Genomic DNA, 25,173 nt, shown 5'->3' with positions numbered 1-25,173 from the left:
TATATATATATATATATATATATATATCCTTCTCAAACCAATGATAGTTTCTAATCAAAAGTGACTCGATGTAAAATGATTAATGCATTTTCTTTGAACTTCTATGACGTAGTGTGGTAGCATTCTACCCTTTATGACAAAAACATGCGAAATATCAGATCACAAAATCAAAGCCATCAAGGAATTTCGGAGTTTTCATGATTCAAATTCAAAACTAAAGTTTGGTTCACAGCCATACACCTTGAGAAAATCAATATTCTTCCAAACATATTTTTTATATGAATTATCATATGCATATAGATATATGAAGATCATATGGAACACATAAATATCAAATAGGACACTATTATTGCTACTGAAATGTCTATTTTTGGGCAATTTTCCCACAAGGGCAGGATTTATTTATCATGACTGATGAAGACCAACAGAAAAGAACATGTTGTACGTTCACATTGGTGTAGATAGTTCATTTGCATACCTGTGACTGTTCCAGTTGTATGGTCAGTAAGGGGTGCTTCACCAAGTTGAACATTGGACCCAATGTCCCTATACCAATTATTCTTTTCATCATCAAAGGCTTGTGTCCAACCACAGAGGTTCAATTCAAAGTCACATCCTCCTAAAAAAAAGATACAAACAGTTTGCAAGCGTGATGTGGTGATATGAACTCTTCCAGTACATAATGAAGGACTGTATTATAGTAAATTCAAAATATCTATCACAGGGGAAAGGATGTTGTTTGGTTCCGTAGTATAGTATTATGACATGTCTTTTACAAATCCGTGACATTATATATTGTGGGCTGTACACACCATCCTGTAGTAACCACATCTATTTAGCCATAGTTACTTGAAACTTTAAAACAAACTTTCAAAAATTCAAAAAATTCAAAAATGTCAAAATTATGCACTGCAAAATTTCAAAAACAAAATGAATAATCAACACAACAAATATGCGCATCTAAAGAATAACCTAGAGGAGTTCCCTTCAGATTACTATAATTATGTGTCCTTGGAAATGGTTGCAGCTGGTAAATAACGATAGGTATGTTAATGAATAGCACTGTCATACATTGTAATTCATTCTACTGGTAGAAGAGAAAAAATACACTTCCATGCCTCATGACAAGTATTTTCTACTTATTTTGTTATATTGGAAAAATATTTTCTCTTTGTGCTTGCAATGACGTCTAGGACTGTTTACTTATCTTCACATTATGAAACAGAGTAAAAGGTCTTTGCGCAGCAAAACCTTAAAAGAAAAGAAAATAGAAAAGCCATGTCATACAGGGCATATACTCACGCGTTGGAGGACAAAAACCTTCAAAAACTGAGATGTCATCAATGGCCATATCAGTCTGATAGGAGTCACCCAGTATACCCTCAATCACAATCTGAAGGGAAACAAGAGTTCAAAGTGTAAAAAGTCTCAGAGTTTTTGCAAGCATTCACGGAAAGCCTTGTTTGATACCTTACGGTGTAAATCTAATGCTTGGCATAATCACCTTGTTCTAATTCTGTCTTAATTGCCACTACGGAAAGTATGAACATATACTTAATATCACTGATGATATCAAGATTACATCTCTGTCTGCCTTTACAACATGTATGATGGAACTACTAGCATGGCTTGTGTGTTTGTAGGGTAGGAGACTTATTGTGCGTTTATCAACTCCTTTTCTCGACAGAAACAAGTTATCCAAACAGCTTTCAAGGAATTTTTACGAATGGATAAACGCAAAGCTGTTTTGAAATTCCTTTAGGAAAACCTTTACGAAAGGGTGCGTTTATCAACTCTCCTTTCTCGGCAGAAACAGGTTATCCAAACAGCTTTCAAGAAATTTTTACGAGTTGATAAACGCAAAGCTGTTTTGAAAGCCCTTTAGGAAAGCCTTTCCGAAAGCCCCAAATTTGTGGCTATCCAAACAGGTTTCCTAAACAGGTTTTCAGAAACCTGTTTGTAAAAGCCTTTTGGAAGTTGATAAACGCAAAGTTGTTTTGAACGGCTTTCTAGTCTTGTACTTCAGTACTTGTACTTCTCCTCGGGTCGAACAGCGCAATGCAGCTGTGCAGTGACAGGCCAGTTAAAAAATCGTGTTCGCGAAGAGAGTTGATAAACGCAACTACTTTGAAAGCCGTTTCTAAAGGGCTATGGAAAGGGCTATCGAAAGCCGTTTAAACAGGGGAATGTTGATAAACGCAGCCAAAGTCTCGTGCTGCCACTCAGAAATGTTTGAGGTATGTGCTAAACTAGAGCTGCCTCACAGATAGGAAGACAATTGATTCATGTGGCATTGCATCATGAATCGTCACTCTCAAAGGAAGATATGTCTTTATGATGGTAATAGCTTTTCGCCGTCCCTTCTTAGAAAACAAGCGGCACATTAATAGTACAGGCAGTCAGGGCTTTGGAAAGGGCTCTCGAAAGGGCTATGGAAAGGGCTTTCGAAATGGCTTTCGAAAGGGCTATCGAAAGCCATTTAAACAGGGGAAAGTTGATAAACGCAGCCTAGGACCAGCAGGCTTTCTTTGTCTATTATTGACTGACGCTGTCAAAATACTCTGTGTTCTTCAGGGATCATGGAACTCTTTTAAGTGGGGGTGGGGGGAGGGGCTCCTCATTTATTCTGGTCATTGTCGGGTCAAGGGTCAGTGTATTGTTCATCCATGTATGAAGTGATGACAATCTTGTGCATGCATCTTCTGCTATGTTTGATATCAAAAACCACAAATAAAGAAGCTATCCATGTAAAGGGATACATGATTGCTGATTATGTTTTCACTGATTTAAACTGAAGGGAACAGGTATTCAACCCAATTTACAAAAGTAATACAAATGTTGATGAGATTTATACACCTACAGTACTCTCTCAAAATTCTTCACCTCCAGTGTACAAACAAAAATAACAAAACAAATAACTTGAGACACCCTGGTCTGTATGACTCAGAAGATATCCAATAGTTAAGATGAAATATCAATAACAGTGATCAGATTCTTAAAAAAAAAACATGTCATTAAGAAATCATAAATATTTCTAATAAAATTGAGTCCACAAGAAGTTTTACACATATCACCAACACTTGGAAGAAGAGGATCTCTTTTCCTATTTAGAGGACTGTATTATATGTTAAAGTGTGGAGTATCTCCAGTATGGACAGAATCAAGACCCTGAGCTGGTTATTTTTTTCTCTTTGTTTGTCACCAACTCAAGGACTGCCTGTAAAACAATCCTTACCCTGTAGGATTCCTGATCTGGCGAAATGTTGATATTTGCTTCTTGCCACTGGTTCCCTAAGTCACTTCCACCCTGCGTCCAAACGACCACGCCTTCTCCATTGCCTCCCATCACCCAGACATTCAAAGTGCCCATGCTATTCCCCTTCATGTGGTAGAAGAACTGGACACACATGTCAGTCATGTTAGCCTGGGACTGCCTCGGTGAAGACAGACGGGCATTCTCTCCCGGTGAATTGTTTGACGCCTCGGTATAAAGGTAGTACCCTGCATTTCAATAACAACAAGTATGGACATACATATTGAGTGTGGTTTTTTTTTTTTACATTGTAAATCTATCTTTCAAAAATTCTCTATGCGTGGCAGGCAATCATCTTATCCAACAGAAGTACATTGTACATCGAAACAAATGGAGATATAAAAATGCACTTTCAGTAGTGTTGTATTACAGTGCATATCCTACCAATCGTACAGTGAACGAGGAGTCTTTCTATTTCTTTCTCTCCTGTTCTCTCTCACCATCTTCGATTATCGCTATCCCTTTCTTCTTTTTTCTCTCAGCATCACCTGTGTACATGACCATTAATGTTTGATTGTGTGAAATAACTTGTTGTTTTCCGTAGTTTAAGTAAGATAACATTTGGAAGAAAATGATCTCTTTAGATATTTAGAGGACTGTATTATGTTCAAGTGTGGAGTGTCTCCAGTCTGGACAGAATCAAGACCAAGAGCTGGTTATTATTTTTCATTTGAGACTGCAACCATCGGTATACTCTTTTCTCTACACCAATACCTTGATACCTTGATACCTTGAGGCAGTGATCCCTTTCAGCTGTGTGTCGTGAGGGGTTGTTATTCAATGTATGTACAAGTGTCTCAATATCATGCAATAAAATGTGAGTAAGGGTGCTCAGTGCGAGTAAAAACAGCGTCGATCCTCTTACACAATGGCAGATCCAAAAGGAGGCTGCATTGCTCTGAGGATGGGTAAAGCAGCTCCTTGAAATAATGTTAGGTTGGCAGTGGTTACTACCGGCCCTGGCAGGCGATTCCATAGTTTTATGGTTCTTGGGGAGAGTGAATACTTGTGGGAGTCAATTGTGGATCTAGGAATTGTGTGTTTGAGTTGGTGATCTTTTCTTCCAATGTAGTTAGCTGGCATGATATCGGGTGGAAAGGGCATGGCAACAAGGTGATGTTGGATTTTGTGAAAAAGTGTGCATTGTGCAAGACGGCGGCGTGAAATGACTTGAGTGAAGGCTGTCCCAACCAAGTGCTGATACTAGGGCTGTAGAAGATGTTGTTAGGCTGTAATCGCCTTTGACATAACGGGCTGCAGACTTTTGTACTTGCTCGAGTAAATTGATGTTAATAACAGTATATGCATTCCACACTGCAGAGGCGTACTCTAGTTGTGGGCGGACTAGTGTAGGCTCAGGCCTTCAGTTCTTTACAACATGGAGACAAGGTTCTGCGGATGAGTCCCAGGGTTTGGCTTGCCTTGTGCCTGATGGTCTGGCAGTGCTTGTTCCACCGAAGGTCAGCCGTAACTGTCACACCTAGGTACTTGTAATCGTTGACCCAGGGAACTACATGATTGGAAAGTGTGTACTGATAGATACTGGGAGTGCGTTTGCGAGTTATTGAGAGGATGCCACATTTTTTCACATTAAAATTCATGAGCCAGTTTTGGGACCAGGCCGATAATGGTTGAAGATCTTGCTGTAGTAAATGGTAGTCATCACCAGTTACAACCTCATGGTAGGCAACACAGTCGTCCGCAAACAACTGGATGGAGGATTGAATATCATCTTGTATGTCGTTTATGAACAATAAGAAGAGAGTTTGGCCAATCACAGATCCCTGGGGGACTCCTGGTGGTACAGCTCTCCATGAGGATTGCGTACCATCAATTACTACGGCTTGCTTCCTTTCACTGAGAAAGGACATGATCCAGTTGAGAGAATCTCCTGAAATTCCATAGTACTGGAGTTTCATACGCAGGAGTTGGTGTGGCACACGATCGAATGCATACTGGAAGTCCAAGAAGACTACATCAGTCTGGCTGCGTTTTTGTAAGACTGACGACCAATCATGTACTGCTGAGGAGAGTTGGGTGGTTGTAAAAAGCCCCTGGCGAAAGCCATTTTAACCATCAGTGAGGATGCCCTTTCTTGCTAGATGCTTCGACACGTGACTGAGTATAATGTGCTCCATGACTTAAAAGCATATACAGGTGAGTGAAATGGGGCGGTAGTTGGAAGGATCGCTCCGGTCACCTGATTTGTAGACGGGGTAACTAATGCCTTTCTCCACTGGGGTGGGACTTTGCCACAGTTGTAGCTCTGCTGGAAGACAAAAGAGAGAGCAATAATAATATTTAGGAGCTGAGGAGGGATCTGGTCTGGATCATTTGCCTTGGAAGGGTCGAGTTGGAGTTGTTGCTTTGCTACTCCTGTCCTGTCGATATGTAGGTGACCTATTGATGGATATGGTGATGCACCTTTCTATGGAACTTGGTGCAGGTTTTCATGAGTGAACGTAGATTGGAAGAAGTCATTCAAGCTCTCAGCCTTGTCTTTAGCCGTAGCACAAAGTTTAGTTGCTGTGCGTATTGATGAAATGTCCATATACTCTGAGCGACATCATCTGATGTATGACCAGAACGATTTGGAGTTTTCTGAGAGACTTCCTCCGACGATGTTGTTGACATAGTCCAGGTGTGCTTTATGCATAAATTTGGCAAGTTGGTTCCTGAATTTAAATGTTCCTCATGATGAAGGTATCCTAGCCTCATGTGAGACTTTGGCTTGCAGTGGCCATTCCACCCCCCCCCCCCATATCTGACATCAAATCCCTCATGTTACATGTACTGACGAAAAACAACTTCACATTCATGGATAAGCACTACCTTCAGGTATCTGGAACAGCAATGGGTACCAGGATGGCTCCCTCCTTCGCCTGTCTCTTCATGATCAAGCTGGAGCAGCAGATGTTAGATTCAGCCCCCTGTCGTCCATGGATTTGATGGCGCTACATCGATGACATTTTCTTCATCTGGACCAGGGAGGAAGAAATCCTCCATGCTTTCATTGACCACATCAATTCTTTCCACAGAACCATCAAATTCACTTCTGATTTCTCTCTAGAGGAGACTAACTTATTTGATGTCACCGTTAGGAAGGAATCTAACCATGTCGCCACCACTCTCTACACTAATCCCACAGATATCCATCAGTACCTTCACTCAGCCAGCCGCCACCCCGCCACTGCAAAACCAGTATCCCTTACAGTCAAGCCCTCAGACTTCGCCGTATCTGCTCTGAGGATTCTGAGTTTTCTTTCCATGCCAGGAACCTGAAGAAACATCTCGTAGCCAGGGGCTACGGTACCAGGAAAGTTCAACAAGCCATCAACAAACTTCGTTCTCTCCCCAGATCTGATCCGGAGTTCTCAAACCGAAAACCAACAAGCAGGACAATCACTGACAGAATATCCCTCGAGACCCCTTTCCATTCCAATCTACCCCTCTCCACAATATCCTTCGTTATAACCACCATATCACCATATCCTTCACACCTCGAGATCTGATCGTCTCTTACAGGCCATTCCAAATACTCCCATCCTGGCATACCGACGCCCCTACAACTTCAGGGATCTCATCGTCCGTGCTGAAGTATCATCCCTCACTGTCAATTCTTCTCCCTTACAGCATGGTACATTCAAATGTTCAGCCATTAGTTGCATCATTGTAGTATACACATCCATGAGAGTGACTCTTTCACCATCAAGTCTACCGGCCCTTTCACCACAACAAGGGCAACATCATTTGTACCACCACTAATGCCGTGCATCTCATCACTTGCAGAATTTGTAGGATCCAGAATGTTTGGGAAACCAAGACAACACTCAAAATACGCTTCTATGGACACAGATCTACCGTCAACACAGCCAAGCTCGATACTCCAGTGGGCCACCATTTCAATCTTCCCAGTCATCAAATCTATTTTCCGCTCGCCCACGAAGTATATATAATTATACATTGTTCCTCCTAATTATTGTATATGTATGTTCTATAATTCATCTCGTATACTACATCTACATGAATCTTGTGCAAACGTTTGAACAATATCATTTCATATATACTTTGCACTATGTTTTTGATTTTCGTTGATTGGAAATAAACTATGATTGAATTGAATTGAATTGAATTGAATCATTCCATCACTGATATGACTACAGGGCATTGAATCTTTAGGCACTCGTCCAGACACAGTCCGAACCAGCAGAGAGAAGCTCTGGATGAAACGACTTCACACAATCCAACCCCATGACCTAAATATCCAGGAGGGAAATGACTAACATTTTCCCATTCTTTGCTTTTTTTCTATTGCACGATTTTTTCCCGATTGATTCCTTCCTCTTCTCAGCACTTTTCCACCTTCACAGCCGCATACACTCACTTGTATTTGTTTGTGTTTGTATGTGCATACATATACGTAAACATATACATACATGTATATCTACATATGCATATCTCTCTCCCTGTGGTTTTGTATTTTCCCCTTTTTTCCCTTCCACAGGGTTCCTTTATTGAATAATATCATACACACAAATATATACAAAAAGAGATATGTACGTACATGCAGATTTAACACATGATATTCTTGGCCATTCTAAATACAATAAGAACAGCAAACAGTTACAAAAATCAATTATAAATTGCAAATTCTTTTCAAAGTGTCAGAAAATTACCTGACAAATCATTTCATAAGAAAACACAATCAGAAACATTTAGTAAAATGTAACCACTTTTTCATAAATTTCTTTTCTTTCAGATTTTACATATATACTTTTCCATATCATAATAACTTTTTATCGCTGACATGATTTGTTCAAAAACTGGCAAACAATTTTTGCATTTGGCTGTAAAAATTTCTTTCCTTACTATAATCATAATGCAATTGAGGGCACTGTTATTACGTCCATAAAAACCAAATAATTTATTTTGATTTGTAAGCTTAATATGAATAGCATTACGGGACAGCCAAAGCTCAAGTTTCGACCATATCTCGTTTGAATATATACAAGAACAAAATATATGCATAATTGTTTCTTCGCTGTTATTACAAAAAGTACATAAGTTATCTGTTACTAATTTAAATCTCAATAAAGCGTCTTTCATATAAAGAATTCTATTTAACATCTTGAACTGAAACCATCTCATGTTACATCGACAGTTGAATAAAAGGGAATTTGGTAATAAAAACTCCAAATGATATTGTCAAAATCAAACTCCTGTTTCCATTTTATAAGACTTTTACATTCCTTTGTCTTATGTTTCAAGAAAGCCTGGTAGATATGTGCACAACCTTTTTTCACTTTCAGTATTAAAAACAATGTTTCAGGGATAATACATGTAGGTTCCATAATCTTAGGTATGACATTTTTATTATAACCAAATCGAATAGCATTACACAAACCATAATATTGAAGAAAGTTTACTTGTACATTGTATTTACGTTGAAAATCAAAATATGAAAGAATTTTTCCATCTGTTTCTAGAACATCATTAACAAATGTACCCCCTTAGCACACCATGACTTATAATAAATTACATTATTATTAACTTGTATTCTAGGATTGTTCCAAAGGGGTTGACATGCGATATTATCTACAATGGACTGAGTTAAATCTGAAAAGGCTAATAATATCTCTTTCCAAAATGGGTTGCGCATTGAAATAGCTAATTCTTTGTAATGTTCAGCCCCCATGAATAAGTGGAGAGGTGTGTATGATGGAGGCAAGAATGATTGGAACATATGTAAAATGAAATTTTCGTTACTTGGATAACAAAAGAATCTTCTTATCCATGATATTCTGAGTGATTTAGAATGTATAAAAATATCTGTCATTTTAACCCCACCATCACTGTATAATTGGCACATTTGTTTCCTACTTATTTTATCAGGTTCATCGTGCCATATAGATTTATGAAAAGATCGGTTAACATCATTCATAATTTCTAATTTTGGTTCTGGAAGAGATAAAAGCAAATAATTCAGTTTGGGTATCAATAAAGATTTTACTATCGTTACTCTCCCTAAGGGAGTCAATGTTCTTTTCAGCCATATCGCTATCTGACGTTTTATCTCTTTAACCTTTTCTTGATAATTGTGATTAACCATTTCAGATAATTTAACTGAAAAATCAATGCCCAGGTACCTGAAATATCCTTCAGATATCCAGTTTAATTTGTACTCGTGTAAAATCTCTTTTTTGAAAGTTCTGTTCTTCCCAATCCATATTACTTGAGTTTTAGTTACGTTAATTTTGAGGTTGGACATATTTGCAAATTCATTAAGTATTGTAAGAGCACTTTGTAAATCCTTGGTTGAACCGTTGAGTGTCAAAAGGGTATCATCTGCATATTGCAAAAGTTTAAGCGATTTCCCATTCATATGCAATCCAACTAAAGAATCCGAGTGTCGTATTAGGATACCAAGTATTTCACTGACTAACAAAAAGAGGTAGGGGGACAAAGGATCTCCTTTTCATAATTTTGTATTATTATTATCTGTACCATTATTATCATCAATATTATCTTTATTGTTATCATAATTATGACTATTATTATCAATATGCACTTTGATATGTTTGATAACTTGCATTTTTTGGTTGACACTAATTTTTTATTTTCTTGCCTCTTCTTGGTACATCAGGTTAGGGCTCGCTGCTTGCTCAGCTCCCCCCCCCCCCACTCTTGATGTTGCTATTTCACTATTTTCCTTTCTTTATTTCTCTGCTGTTCCTCATCTTGTTTGATGTTGCCTTCCTATTCATCCTTATCCTTCAAAAGTTGCCCCCCCTCCCCCATGGTCATGGATCATCACTGACCCTCCTCTGCCTTTTGTCTGTCCACCCTCCTATAATCACCCTCCCTTTACCTGTTGGGCTCCTTGCCAGTGACGTCCAATCCTCCCCCTTTTATTTTCTTTGTTCTGTGTACCTAGCCCGTCCCTGACTGTTCTTGTTGTGTGAAGTCCTTATATGTGAATGCTGTCCCTGCCTGTTTGTCATTTTGCCTCTGGCAAAGATCCTGCTAGGATCGAAAGCTCAGGCCCCTTTTGACTCTATTTTTACTCCGTTGTTTCGCCACTATTGGATAAGCAGTTTTCAGCAGCCTTTTTTGCTACACTAAGTCGATAGTTTGTTACAAACTGTTTATTCATTTCTTTGTGTGTTTAACGAGGCCCCAAATATCAATACTAGGAATCCTGTTATATTGTACTTTATTTTCCCCTTTTATTATACCTCTGTTTTCTCTTACTGTGATTTCCTTGTCTCTCATGTGCAAAGTAAACTATGATTAATAATGGATCAATGTGAATGTTTTTCGAAAGTGATTTGTTGATTAATTGTAACGTCCAGAAAAATAAATGAAATGAATATGAAAATGTAAATGAAATAACAAAACACACTATTTAGGGGAGACCATGTCTAGTCGTTATACGGGAAAGTTGTTACATGATTAATTTCTTAAAATCTAAACAAGAGACCGTAGACGGCGTTTTAAGCTATGTCACATAGGATATCAAACGGTTTCTGCGTGTGAAATTTGATCATCCCTGAATACCCTATGGAGAAGTTAGGTGAAACGAAAAAAAAAAAGACATTTTCTCGTATCTCTCTCAGCAAAATTTTTAATTGAAAAAAAAATCAATATTCCTTTAATTCATCAAAACCGTCAATCTTCAATTGATTATAGGTATTAAAGTGGGTGAAAGAATTATTTCTTTGGTGTCTTTCTGTGGGAGTAGCGCCGTCTAATGTTTGAACATTTATTGAGCACACTTGTGTAGGTTATTAAGATAAGTACTAGAACCTTTGTTACTCTGTAACAACTTGGGCCATCTGTTGAACATTATTGAGATGTAACAACTTACCCCAATTACCCAATTACAGGGCCGGTGGAACATTTTTCAAAGTGAGGAGCCAATAGCAATATGAATGGGGACAGAGACGTCATCTGTTTTCAAGATTTAGGGGAGATGGCGAGCATGGAAGTACGCAGGAACATTTTACAGGGGAAAGACTACATTGTACTAGTAGTCGCTAAAGCCCCAGTCCCACAGAGCCTTACGATGGGTTACGTCTGTAGCGGATAGATACGGATGAATGGACGCAGGCATCTGCAGGGTCGTATGTAGACGTAACTGTCCGTAACTAATCCGTAATGAAACGCAAAATGACGACGCAATGCCTGCAAAATTTTGAAATGTTCAAAATTTCACAGAGGGACTCCATGGATGCAGACTGATGAAAGTAACCGTATCTAAACGTAACTATCCGTAACTGAACGGTAACTATCCGTAGCTTGGACACAGACCATCCGCAGAAAAAATTACCTCCCCTCCATTTGCGTTCATTTGCGTCCAGTTGTGTCCTTTGACGTTTTTCGTTTTCCACTCATATGGGAACTTACAACCATCTGTCCTGCCTTGCAGCCAGCTGGACCACTATAAATTCAATAGTCTCCCTCAATATCTCATGTGTTCCCTTCTGAACATCGCCATGGACAGATGTGAATTGGTGAAGATCTACTTGGCACTAGCAGACCCTAGATGACAGTGAAATTAGAAAGGTTGAAGCTTGTAAGTATTTAGGGGTCGTTATTGACCAAAAACTTTTATGGCATAATCTGGTCGATCATGTTAAGAAGAAAGTTATTAAATGTATGTATCTTCTTACGAGATTGCGGCCGTATATTAGTAATGATACTGCCTTATTATTCTATAAATCAGTTTTGCGATGTTACTTTGATTATTGTAGTCCGGTTTGGGAGAATGCCTCCAAATCTTACCTTTCGCAATTACAAATACTACAAAATAGATCACTTCGTATTGTTATGAATGTTGATTATATGCATCCTTGTGATAATTTATATGATACATTGAAATTAGATCGGCTAAATGTAAGATGGGCTAAACAACTAGCATGTACAATGTACCGTTCATTACATGAATTATGCCCTCCCTATTTAAATCAAATGTTTTGTTTTCGACAGACTGCTTATAGCACAAGGTCCGGCCCATCCAAATTGAAACTCATTCAACCGAAGACAAACTATGGTAAACGGTCCCTATCTTATCGAGGGGCCAAACTTTGGAATGAGCTTAATTATCCCTCTTCAACGATTGTATCAATTGAAGCATTCAAACGCTACGTAAATCACAGCCCCGACATACTTATTTTTGCAGGATAATGAGTCAACGAAATTAGTAGATTATTTGAGATTGTACGAGAACGATTTTTCTCACCCATCCCCCACCCCCATTCCCCGATTTTTGATGTTGATTATATTATATTGTTTCTAATATCTTAGTATGTAGGTTTTTTTTTTTTTCCTTAGTTAAATTGTATAGCTTATGCCATTCTGGCTTTTTATGTAATTTCAGTTGTATATTATTGATTGATTTGTTGTTTGTACTGATGGCATGTTTTGTATTTTGGTTGGACCCCTGTGAAAACCAGCTTTTAGCTGACCTGGGTCCCGTTTCATAAAGCTGTTCGTAAAGTTACGAACAACTTACGAGCGACTGGTGATCAGTTCTGATGTGCTATACTTATCAGAATTTCTATAATTCAGCACAAGAACTGATCACCAGTCGCTCGTAAGTCGTTCGTAACTTTACGAACAGCTTTATGAAACACCCCCCAGGGCAATCCATCCTATGAGCGGAGAATGAATAAATAAAATAAATAAGTAAATAAATAAAATAAATTGAGGACGGCCTACCTGCACAGTACCTTGACGTCACCAACCATCGGAAACCTCGGACGGTGTGGCTTCGGAACTGGCTCACTCTACGACCGGAGCATGGTGCCAATAGTCAACTGCTGGATATGTCAAGGCTTGTCGTGTCCTTTAAAAACTTTCTTCGCGTGAGTTCAGAACTCTTTGCTGAGATGCGGGACCGTCTCACTCCGCATCTGCGCAAGTATGACACCTGGTGGCGGAAGCCTTTAGGTTGCACTCAAGCTTGCCATCACCTTGCGCTATGTAGCCACCGGGGACTCTTACCAGTCTCTCATGTACATGTTCTACGTTCCGCACAACAGTAACTCCATCATTGTGGGGGAAGTGTGTACATGCATGTGATGTGAAGAGTATGGTGATGAAACCAAACCCCACAAGGAGATGGCAGGTGGGCTATGGATTATTACCATGAAACCATGATAAAACCATTGTCATGAATGTACTCTATATTCTGGTATAGATATCATGTATTGTATGGTTGCTTAAATGTGTGTATGTATACCGATTGACCAGATTAGTGGAGAGGGTTCAAATTGTAAAGCTGCTGTTACTTTGATGTAGCAATGTCAGCAGACATGAGAATGGAGTTGGTCACCAATATAGGCGAATAAATATCCGCAAGCAATATGTCTCCCAGGCCTCATCTCTACTAATATTACAGGTTAGCAGGTAACACAGGACTTCAGAGCCAAAAGTGACGTAGCTCTCAAAGCAGAGGTGCTGGGTACCGATACTCTGCCTATGATAATTCAGAATTTCTGTGGCTTAATGTAACTTCTACCTTTCTTAAATGCTCTGTGATTATCTCCGATCTAGGACTACGTACTTGTGATTTCAAGACATGGGCGTAAATCCCGGGCCCCCGAAATGGAGGAGGGGGATGGCCTGTACAAAAAAAAATGGACGAAGCAGAAATGTGATTGTATCAATTTTGGCATATTGCATGATGTTCTTACGCCCGCCTTCAGAGAATAGCAGAGCTTAACAGTATTCTATCCTTTAGGATATCCTATGTATACATAATTTCGTCGGCGAAAAAACGAAATGACTGATTTTGTAACGAAATACGCTTTGCGAAACTTGGCGCTGCATACACATTGTCCATGGTTCAAACCATAGTTTCCAATTATTGTACCATCTTCGTGAATTCGGGCCTTGAGGCAAAACAATCTTTCCCCGGCGTGTCCCTTAGAAAGGACATCATATTGCCGTACACGTGTGAAGAAATCATAACGCACGAAAATGACCCGGGGTCATCCCACGAGATCGACATCAAAAATAGGTTCATGAGTGATACCGTCCACGAGCTATACGGCTCAGGAGTCATACAGCCCACGAGTTATATGGCTCAGGAGCCGTACAGTCCATGAGTTCGACACTACACAGAAAAGGCTCCTGAGACCGACACTACACAAAGAAAGCCCACGAGACCGACATCTAGGCAAAGTTCGTAATGTCGAACGCATGGGCTGTATAATTCGTGGGCTTATTTTACTTGATGTCGAACTCGCGTACTGTATATCTAGTGGGCTGTATAACTCGTGGGCTGTATGACTTGTGAGCTGTATGACTTGTGGGCTGTATGACTTGTGAGCTGTATGACTTGTGGGCTGTATGACTTGTGAGCTGTATGACTTGTGGGCTGTATGACTTGTGGGTGTCGTGCACCCAAATGATCCTGCTTTCATCACAAAGAGCAGGACACTAATTGGATCGGACAGTGACCTACACCAGAAGATGGGTGAATGATGCCAACCCCTCGCGATTCACCCCAGGTGACTAGCAATAGTCAGCAAATGGTATCAAACACGCACATCGGGCTATACAAAGAAGATGTATCTAAGTTTTTATAGGTATATATCTGTGTGAGTACACATATTGTCATGATTTAATTATACTTTAGGATGCAATACCTGAAAAAAAAGAGGAGAGTCAAGGGTATTGGTAATTTCGTATCTCTCAAATTTGTTGGGTAGCTAAAGAAGGAGATCCTCTGCTTCATACCCACCAGTACCCGAGTGGTCAGTATCAGGACCAGTCCCTGCAGAAATAGTTGGACCCGTTCGTCTTATCCAGTTAAAGTCATCATCCAGGGATTCACGCCAGAAGCACCTGTCAGCGTCAAAGTCACATGACAGGGGCAAAACATCGCTCCCAGGGGCAGCTTCTGATGGTACGACTGGGGAATAGAAAGTGTATGGTTATTCTAGTCATGTATGCATACATTACATGTGTTGATAGTTTATCTTGAAAACACTCGAAAGTATTTTGAAACTGTAGTTTCGCCAAAATGTAAGACAAAAACAAATATTAATAAAACGCTTAGAGAGTAAGAAGCAAGCCGAGAGAAAATACGTATTTTGTAATTTATTTTCACAAATATTACAATGCGATAATTATATGTGGGACTATCTTGCAGATAGAGCATGCATAAACCCCACTTTTTTTTTGTCCGAAAAGAAATAAAAAAGGAGGACTATCCTGCAGATAAACATTCTACCATTTCATCTTAAAGGGAACTTCTATAACCAGTGTACCACAAAAACGAGGAGAGCCGTAAAAGTATTTTAAAAAATGATGAAAATTCCTTCGCACGGACGGATTTTTCTGTCTAAGTTTCAGCTATCTTATCAGTTATTTATTCAAATAGAAAATGTGTGTGCGTGTGTGTTTCATATGTTATTCTCTACCTACTATTCAGTTCCGGAGACTAGCATATCATAATATGATATGTTAGTCTCAGGTAATAGAATATGTTAGTCTCAGGAATAATCAGGACTAACGCAATATGGCACTGCGTTAGTCCTGATTATTCCTGATTATGATTATAAGTTTCCCCACAATTTTCACGATATGTTTGTGGCAGCCGTGAGCCTTTGACTAAGTTTTTTTTTTTCATAAATGTCACCACATGGTGGTAAGTGCAGGGTATCATAAATTTCTGGCATCGGTACAAATTATTATAATGTAGGCATTAATTCGTGCTTTTGTTTTCATTCAGATTGTCTTGTGTCTACGTGTTCATGTTCTCACCATCACAGTGGCCACTCTGAAAGGAGATGTCGTCTAGTGCTGTGTCCGAGCTCCCTGACCCAATGATACCAACAAAGTACACCTACGGAGAGACAGAATGCTGTGCCATCAAACATCAGCAATAAATCACATTTTTTTTGTGATATAAAATGTTTCTATATAATCATTCTATTTTCAACAAAATTAGAGTCTGCAATTCAGAATTCGGGATTAAGGATTAATTTCTTTTCAAAAATTGTTTACTAACAAAGATATTTCGACAATAACGTTAACGTCCACATTCTATTTTCATGCATTTCTACTCACGGCATATGTGAGGTCAAAGTTCATGGGAACTTGACCAAGTAACCATGTGTCCTGGTCAGGGTTCTGTGGTCCAGCCAGTGACCACACATAGTGGTCATCCATCATCAAGGAGCTAGTGTTGGATGCAAAAACTATCAGTTCGCCGTGCCCCACACCGAGCATGTGGTACCAAAATCTGAGGCACTGTTGACCACTACGCAAAGGCTCATCGAGGTAGAGTATCGCCCGCTCACCTATGGCCTTGCCCGTCTCCTCTGTGTACATATAGTGCCCTGTCAGGAAGACAATGAGAGTCTGAATCAAGCCTCGTTCAACCATCTTTTTGAGGGAGTCATGTCTCATGGTTTATCTTTGTCACTCTTGACATCAATTAGTCTTAGTTTGATGGAATAGAGTGCCTTGTTCCCAGTGTTCCCATCAGTTCCCGGTGTTAGCATAGGAGATACAAGCGTGCAAGAAAAAAAAAAAAAGAAAGTAAGCATAGTTTGTTTTTTTTTAAGTTTGTTTCATTTCCATCTGAAAAGATGGCTGGATAGCCCATATTTAGCTGCAATAGCTGGTCTTCCACGGGGTCCAGGCGGATGTTAGGCGGGACCACTACACCGGGTTAAACGCCCAGCTCTTTGCGATGAATAAATGAAGCGGGATATTTTTACGTGCATGAGTTGTGACTCTCTCACACACGGGTCCTCCATTCAATGTCCTATCCGATGGACACTGTGTTTTGCCCCTTACTAGAGGCTCCTGGGGACGGTATGATTACACACAACATGTAATGATCACATCATGATTCACTTCACGAAGTATTAGTGGGATTTAAGCTTACTTGATTCAGTGAAGCCGTACATAAGATTTGAAAAATTAGATTAAACATGTGAAAATTCGCCCCAAAAAAGACAACATGACTTGTGAGATATAATTTGCTTAATAGAAATAGAAGCCTTACTTCTTTACAAACTCTGTTTTTACTCACCACTGCTGGTGCCTGTGGTGTGGTCGACATTAGGACCTGTCGTACCCGTCGAGGTGCTTCCTCTATGACGTGACCAATCAAACTCATCCCCTCCAATATTCATCCACGAACAAAGTCCATTCTCAAAGTCACACGATCCTAAGAACATAACGTGATTATCCCATTGTAATAGAAAAGAAACAGATTTAGCTTACCATGAGGCTCAATGTGTGCGTGTGTTTGAGTATTCGTAAAGCATATTTTCTGCGTAACAATTTTGAGAAAGTACATTTGCACTGCTTTTGTTCCATCTAGAATGCATTATAAAAAGAAGTATAGCTGCGGTGATTTAGAGTGTTGCCGGTGTTAGAAAAAAATGTGAGTTACACCTCAAACATCTTATCAATATCTTTTATTTTGTGTAAAATAATCTTGAATTATACAGAAACTGAGATGCGTTTGAAGTGATATTGTTCTATGTTAAAAAGAAGTGACTATATGCGACTGTCTTGAGTCGGATAAGGCGATATTTACTATAAAAAGAGAAAAAGTCTTTGTGACATCGTAATATCAAACGTTTTCCACGCAGTCTTGCATCCTCTTGGATCTAGCAAAATAATTTATAATAAATTTATGATAAATCTTAATTTTAGATTTGAACACATAAATATGTTCAAATAATAGGGTCTGCATATGTGTGACATTAGTATCGCGGTGTGATCAATGGTGATATATGCACCATTAGTGATGATTATCTCAGCCAGCAAAACGAGAAAAATTATATGATATGTTAAATATTGCCATTTATCAGCATTGGAATGAATAGAACATTTTCGATAGCTACCCACTTTGCTGTAGCTGTTATGAAAGGAGACGTCGGGTATCATGAGAGTTAAAGAATCAACGAAAATTTCTTATTTGCTTCATGCGGATATCCGTCTTCATCATATTCTAAGAAATTCTATAAGGAAAATATGATTCACATGGTATATATTATAAATGGAGAACAACTGATATATCAAGGGCTTGTTTACATTGCATTACGCTGTTTATAATCATTACCCTAGAGCTGGTACATGAGACAAAGGCGTTGTTACGGCTGATCATTAAAAAATCATTTCCCCTTATGCTATAATCCTACCTTATTTGTGTGCGCTTATGGCACACTATTGTGTATACACTTTTGTATGTGTGTAAACTTGAGCTTCGAAAAACAACAGAATTTAACATTTCATCATAAGGTAATCTTATATTTCCCAACTACATATTACGGCCCCGAGGAAAAGATGGTGGTGATCGCAGGGCCATCACACGTCATTCGATGACACCAAACAAAGAGGCCGTATGACCACCAAACTTTGAGAAACAGCAACTTACTGAATCTTCATTTCTCGGTCTCGAGTGCCATGTCTGTTCCAAACACTCTCCAGACTCTGGAAGCTTCCACCACGTGGGCTCCTTCAGCGCATGCGTATATTGATATGCATGTTCATAACATATATTTAGAGCACTTTTACTGAGCATATAGAGAATCATGTCGAATAGGCTGTAGACACTTTGGCCAAACATGAGCTTGTGTATTTCAAGTTCTACTGAAATAAAAAAAAAAAGGCTCGGCTATGTCTCTTTATATTTCTCCTACACCTTATCAACAGAGATCTCACCAGCTCCTTGACAGTATCCTAGCCTGTAGTCCACCTCATCTATGGCAAGGTCACCTTGTGGTCCATCACCTACCACACCTTCAAAGGTCAGTGAATAATTTTCATATCTGGAAACATTGACCTCTGCGTAGAACCAACGGTCACCCAGGTTGCGACCTCCAAGGCTCCACAACGATTGGTCTAATTCTTTGTCAATCTGAAAGTGGGAACAAAGTAAAGCAACAAAAACAAGAATATCGAACTGATATACCTCAAAATGCTACTCCGGAAACCTGTCCAATATTTAGAAAAAAAAATTATATAAATATATATATATGTATATATATATATATATATATGCCCTGTTTCGATAAAAGGTTTGATAAAGATACATGCTTTTTTATCTAATTGTCTTTAAAATAGTCAAAATCTTAAAAATGTCACAGTAGGAATTCGCCCTCCGATCTTTGAGTCGGATGATATAGTCATATCACATTTTGCTCTGAGTGAAATAAGCACAACAACAACAAAGAGATTATCGGACAAACAAGTTGAGAGACTCAATTGCCTACAGGGCCTATAGTCCAAGAACATTAGGTCAAAAAAGGCCTAAGCCTGGACATTTTTGGTAACAAGCTGATTTTTTCAGGATAGGTCCAGAAAAATGTCTAGAATAGCATACTAAAAGTCCTCGTATATCCTCTTTGAGCGTTTTCCGCAATCCACGATGGCGCCCAAAATGGCCGCCATTTCCAGAAATTCTTATAACTTTTCAACTAGAGAACCCCAAAACAAATTTAAATGTCTAAATTTATGTTCTAAAGCATGAAGAACTCAATAAAACACATATCAAGATATGTATAGATGCACGCAAGTACCGAAATCTAAGATGGCGTCCATAGTGGCCGCCATTTTCTGAAATTCTTATATCTTTTCAGCCAGGTGAACGAAATACAAAATTTAAATGTCTAAATATATGTTTAGAAGGATGAACAACTCAATGAAATACATATTAAGAGATGTCGACGCGCACAGGTACCGTAATCCAAGGTGGCGTCCAAAAATTGCCGCCATTTTCAGAAATTCTTGTAGCTTTTCATCCAGGTTACAGCCCGTTACCAATCGCCCCGACACTGTACATTCTCGTCACCTTAAGCACATGAGATGAAAATTTAGTGCTAGCCCCTTTTTATTACCAATATATTTGATGTCTACCATGAGGTGAGTTCTAAATGAAAATGTCAGTTATCATGTGAGAAGTAATAAAAATTCTTTATGATATCTGTTATCCAGATATAAATGTTCAAAATTAGTATCTACATGTGCTGCAAAACAATATGTAATTCATCACATGACAGTGAATTTCTTTGGTGCAGTATATTGCTCCACCTAAACATGTGTCTAAATTAACTTATTTGTTTCGAGTGGATTAGGTTAAATTATATAAAAGAAATCAGAGAATATGGCACTCATAGTTATTGGTACATGGAGGACGGATACTCCTTTCCTACAAGAGAGATCTTTTCTTTTTTGTTTTACTCGAAAGTGAAACATACAGTGCAAACGTTTGGTAAGATATTGAATTATTTCCATCGAAGAGTAGGAAATGTTTAAAGTAGTACATTGTATTCAGGGAAATAGGCAATATATGGGAGGGTGTGGAAGAGGGATCCCCTTCCCCCTCCCCCCAACATGAGGGAGATTTTGCATTTTCAGACTTGATATTCAGACATCTGATACACCATATTGGTTAAATATCAGATTTTTGTTTCCATCAAAAAAAAGAACAAAACAAATATATAGTCATGGAAGTGTGGTCATAGGGTTGCCCGCTCCCACACGAGGAAAAATTTCGTATTTTCAGACATGAAATTCACAGATCTGTTGCATCCATTTTGGTGAAATATCCGATATTTGTTTTCTATTTGAAAACGTTAGGAAAAATATATATTCAGGAAAGTATCTGGGAGGGGAAAGTATGTGAGGAGAACACTCCTTCCCATACGATGGAGATTTTGGCATTTTCCAATTTAAAATTCAGAGATTTAGCGCACCCTTTTGGTGAAATATCTGAGATTTGTTTTTGTCCTAAAAGTAAGAAAATATGTATTTATGGAAATATGCGGGGGAGGCGTATGAGGTGATGAGACCTCCCACAAAATAGAGATTTTTTTTTTTCAAGTTACGGATTTTATGGTGCACAAAACTAGATTTATGTTTCTATCAAAAAGTGTAAGTAGAATAAAGACAAGTATATTCAAGACAATGAGCTAGTAGAGGATGTGGGGGCATTACTTTTGACTGGAGGGAGTTTTGTATTTCTATGATCGTCATTAGCCTGCCTAGTGCACCCTTGGTGTTATATTGATTGTCCATCCTCAAAGAATAGATAATTCATAGTCTCAAGTATTCCCATCCCCTCCAGCACGAGGGAGCTTTTACACTTGAATTGAAATGAAAATAATTATAAATCATTTGCACACATTTGATGGAATATTTGGGAGTTGTTAAAGGGGTATTTAATTCATATTGGGGGAAGTGAGCGGTGGAAGGATTAGGAAGGGCAAATTACCCTCCAATATGAGGGAACTAACTTTTGCATTTTGTATTAAAGATGTAGTGCACACGTTTTGATGACATATTTGGAAATGTGTTAATCTCAAAACTGTACAAAGTCTGTGGAAAAGAGCAGAGCGAGGGACGTTTAGCATTTTTATGATTGCAATTCAATGACAAAGTGCAAATACTTCAGATTGAATATTTGGAAAATAATGATTGAGCATGCCACCTCCTCCCCCCCCCCCCCGGGGGGGGGGGGATGTATCCAACCCAACCTATACCCGTGTTGTGCACATTTAAGGGAAAGATTCCACTGGATCTACTGAGTTGTTGAATCTCGAACATTATGTTGAATTGCTTTGTCTTTGAAACAGACTTAAAAACAGCAATTTTTTATAAACAAACGGCGGCCATTTTGGGCAACATTTGGTTTTTGCGAAGAATTCACGTGGTTTTATTTGTACTTACGTGCGTTGGGTTCCTTATGTCTCAAAATATATATTCATACATTTAAGTGCGTATCGCGGTTACCTAGTTTCAGGGTTATGAGAAAAACAGGAAATGGCAGTCATTTTTGATACCATTTTGGATTTCTGAAAGTGCTTAAGTGCTTTATTTGTGTTTCAATATCTCTGTATAAGTATTTTATTTAGTTCCTTGTGACTCAAAACGTATGTTTCGACATTCCAAGTGTGTGCAGTTGGAATCTACTTGCAAAATTATGAGAAAAAAAAATCAGGAAATGGCGGCCATTTTGGACTCCATCTTGGCTTACGGTACTTCTGTGCTTCAACAACTCTACATATGTATTTCATTGAGTTCTTCATCCTTCAACACATATATTTAGACATTTAAATTTTGATTTAGGTTACCTGGCTAAAAAGATATAAGAATTTCAGGAAATGGCGGTCATTTTGGACGCCATCTTGGATTACGGTACTTGCGTGCATCAACATCTCTTAATGTGTGTTTTATTGAGTTCTTCATGCTTCAATACACATATCTAATCATTTAAATTTCCTATTTGGGTCACCTGGTTGAAAAGTTATGAGAATTTCTGGAAATGGCGACCATTTTTGACGCCATCTTGGATTGCGGAAAACGCCAAAAGAGGATTTATGAGGTTTTTTAGTATGTTATTCTAGACATTTTTCTGGACATATCCTGAAAAAAAATCAGCTTGTTACCAAAAATGTCCAGGTTAAAACTAATACTCTTGGGCTACTACGGCACTTTGGATGTGAAGGCAGCGTAGAAACACAGAAATATAGTACAGGCGACTCCCGTTTCAACGGAGTCCTCGGGTGCGGCAGTTTTCCATCGTTACATCGAAATTTCTTTATAGCCGAAAAGTTAAGTACATGAAGATATAAAGATTATAATTTGAGGACCTGAATTTTACTTCCTTTTTATAGGAGAATTTCCTTACAGCTGTGTATGTTATATGACGGCACAATTGAGCTTGTAATGATGACGATATAGGCACTATACGATCTATGGATGCAATTCCTGAAATATATTTGCATTATGCGTGATTGACGCAATTGCTGAAGAATAGTTGTCGTTTTTGTTACGTTGGTGGATAATGTATTAATCATCGGGATATTTAGCACATTAACAAATACCAATTTATCGCAAATGAGAGTTAAATCTGTAATTACATGACTATACGTTACCTTTGTTTAATCAGAGTAAACATTTAATTTTGTTTCTGGTTCACTATTCACTTTTGAGATTTGCATTTGCCCTTTATACCTCGGCGCAAAAATGCATAAATAGAGGAATGTACGGCTTATTATAAAAACCACAGCTATAAACCCTTTCCTGACAATCGGCACAAACGCACTATACCTACTGTCGTTATTTTTAGGAGTCAGCTGTTGAGGATTTCTCCGGATTTCAGAACTGTATACACCCGGGAGAGGTTGTGTCGCAATCCACCACTCTTACATGTACTAACATTCACCATATTGTCATTCACAAATTGGGAGCGGTAAGAACATTGTTTCACAGGGCATCACTACATTTCGTCTTCTGGAGACAAAGGAAAAACAGCATAAACATCTGCGGAAAGTTTTCAAAGTTGACGTAGAAGACATCCCGGACCTCACTCTCGAACACCGAGGTTCCTTGCCTAAGAGACGCATATGTTGGTTTTTGAAGTTGTATTTGAATGTCTTCAGGTGGGAGAAGACGGTTCAATGTACCTGGTCTCTAATGTTGGTATAATTGCTAATGTAGCAGCTTTTTGGTTTCACCTATATAGTTCTCTTTGCAACCCTCCTCTCTTAACAATGCATTGCATAGACGACGTTGTTTCCCTTTTCCTTAGATACCTTATTATCTTATTATATTATTATTACCTTATTATATCCTTTTGGATGGACCAGTTTCTATTTATCAAGTGTGTAAACCGGTTTGGAGCGAACGGGAATCCGACAGCCTGAACGAATCTGTTGGATTTTCTCAGAAGGTCCGCTGACATAGGGCATAATGACACACTTATGCTCCAGCGCTGCTCCGCTGGAAGTGTTTCGTTGTCCCGATGTTTACGATTGCGCGGGTGGATACCTTTCTCGAGACTCCATCCGTGGTAACCACACACGCAAAGTGCCTCACAGAGGGAAAAAAAGCTCTTTCTCCTGAGAAGACAAAATGTAGTACGCCCTGTGACATAATGTTCGTACCATTCCCAATTTGGGAATGATAATTAGGTTAATGTTGATTAGGGACTGTGACACAACCTCTCCCGGGTGTACAGCTCTGTAATCCGGATTGTTTTTCGACGACTGACTCCGATCAATAACGTCGGTAGTGCGTCTGCGCCGATCGGCAACGACGTCTTCCCGCCACCAAATCAGACGAACTGATCGGACATGAAACCGTACTCGGAATTAAAAGAGTAAATCCAGATGAACTGACTTGATTTCGCACCTTAATTGAACGCTACCTGGATGAATCAGAACTTACATCATAAGGAATCTTGTAATATTGTTCTGTACAACTATTACTACTTTGCATAATGATTTCCGTTTTTGATACGACTTTGCATAATGATTTCCGTTTGTAAACACCTTGAATGTATATTGTTCTTTTTTTTTTTTGGGGGGGGGGCTCAATCGTATAGAACCATAATTATAAAGAATGAAACGTCTGTGATTCTAGACTCTTCTATTCATAACCCCTTGATATAAAGTAATTGCGTTTGAAGAGGTGTTTTTTATTGGGGGGTAAAACTGCATGGTTTAGCTTTGAGTGGACCTTCTTCTCGAGGAAAAGATCGCACTTGTGAGGAGCTGGGTCGCAGAGGGTCATCTCACTTGATAGTTAAATAACATCAAAATAGCGTATGTAGAACAAAATTGAAGCTCACATAGACATTCAAATCCCCGATGTCGTCACCAAACATGTGATAGTAGAAGGACCAACACGTGACTTCATTACCCCCCGATGGATCAAGTTCCGGGGTCGTCAATCTGGCAACGTCTCCAGCATTGTGATCACTGGCTTCAATGTACACGTAATGACCTATTGTGCAGATAACAAGGCAAAGCATTTAAAGCAAGTTGCAGAAACTCTCAATAGGATTATGAACATTATATAAGGTTGGTTGGTAAGGATAACAC

General features: G+C 38.9%; 1 protein-coding gene across 1 annotated transcript in view; it reads right to left on the bottom strand.

The window, feature by feature from the left end:
* The window catches only part of LOC139708575 (MAM and LDL-receptor class A domain-containing protein 1-like), a 130,925-nt gene that overhangs the window by 82,164 nt on the left and 23,588 nt on the right, over window positions 1-25,173 (bottom strand). The window contains exons 6-15 of the mRNA XM_071620513.1: window positions 24,921-25,075; window positions 19,010-19,205; window positions 17,367-17,504; window positions 16,394-16,665; window positions 16,088-16,169; window positions 15,063-15,233; window positions 5,469-5,582; window positions 4,689-4,823; window positions 3,236-3,501; window positions 1,331-1,393 (exon numbers count right to left, since the gene is read on the bottom strand). Of these exons, the coding sequence (XP_071476614.1) occupies window positions 1,331-1,393; window positions 3,236-3,501; window positions 4,689-4,823; window positions 5,469-5,582; window positions 15,063-15,233; window positions 16,088-16,169; window positions 16,394-16,665; window positions 17,367-17,504; window positions 19,010-19,205; window positions 24,921-25,075 (1,592 nt within the window). The remainder of the gene's footprint in view (window positions 1-1,330; window positions 1,394-3,235; window positions 3,502-4,688; window positions 4,824-5,468; window positions 5,583-15,062; window positions 15,234-16,087; window positions 16,170-16,393; window positions 16,666-17,366; window positions 17,505-19,009; window positions 19,206-24,920; window positions 25,076-25,173) is intronic.

The sequence above is a fragment of the Diadema antillarum genome, unplaced genomic scaffold (genome assembly GCF_040938485.1).
Source record: "Diadema antillarum isolate AM-2024a unplaced genomic scaffold, OU_Dant_1.0 seq00001349_RagTag, whole genome shotgun sequence".
NCBI lineage: Eukaryota > Metazoa > Echinodermata > Echinoidea > Diadematoida > Diadematidae > Diadema > Diadema antillarum.
This window is presented reverse-complemented; position numbering and strand designations above follow the sequence as displayed.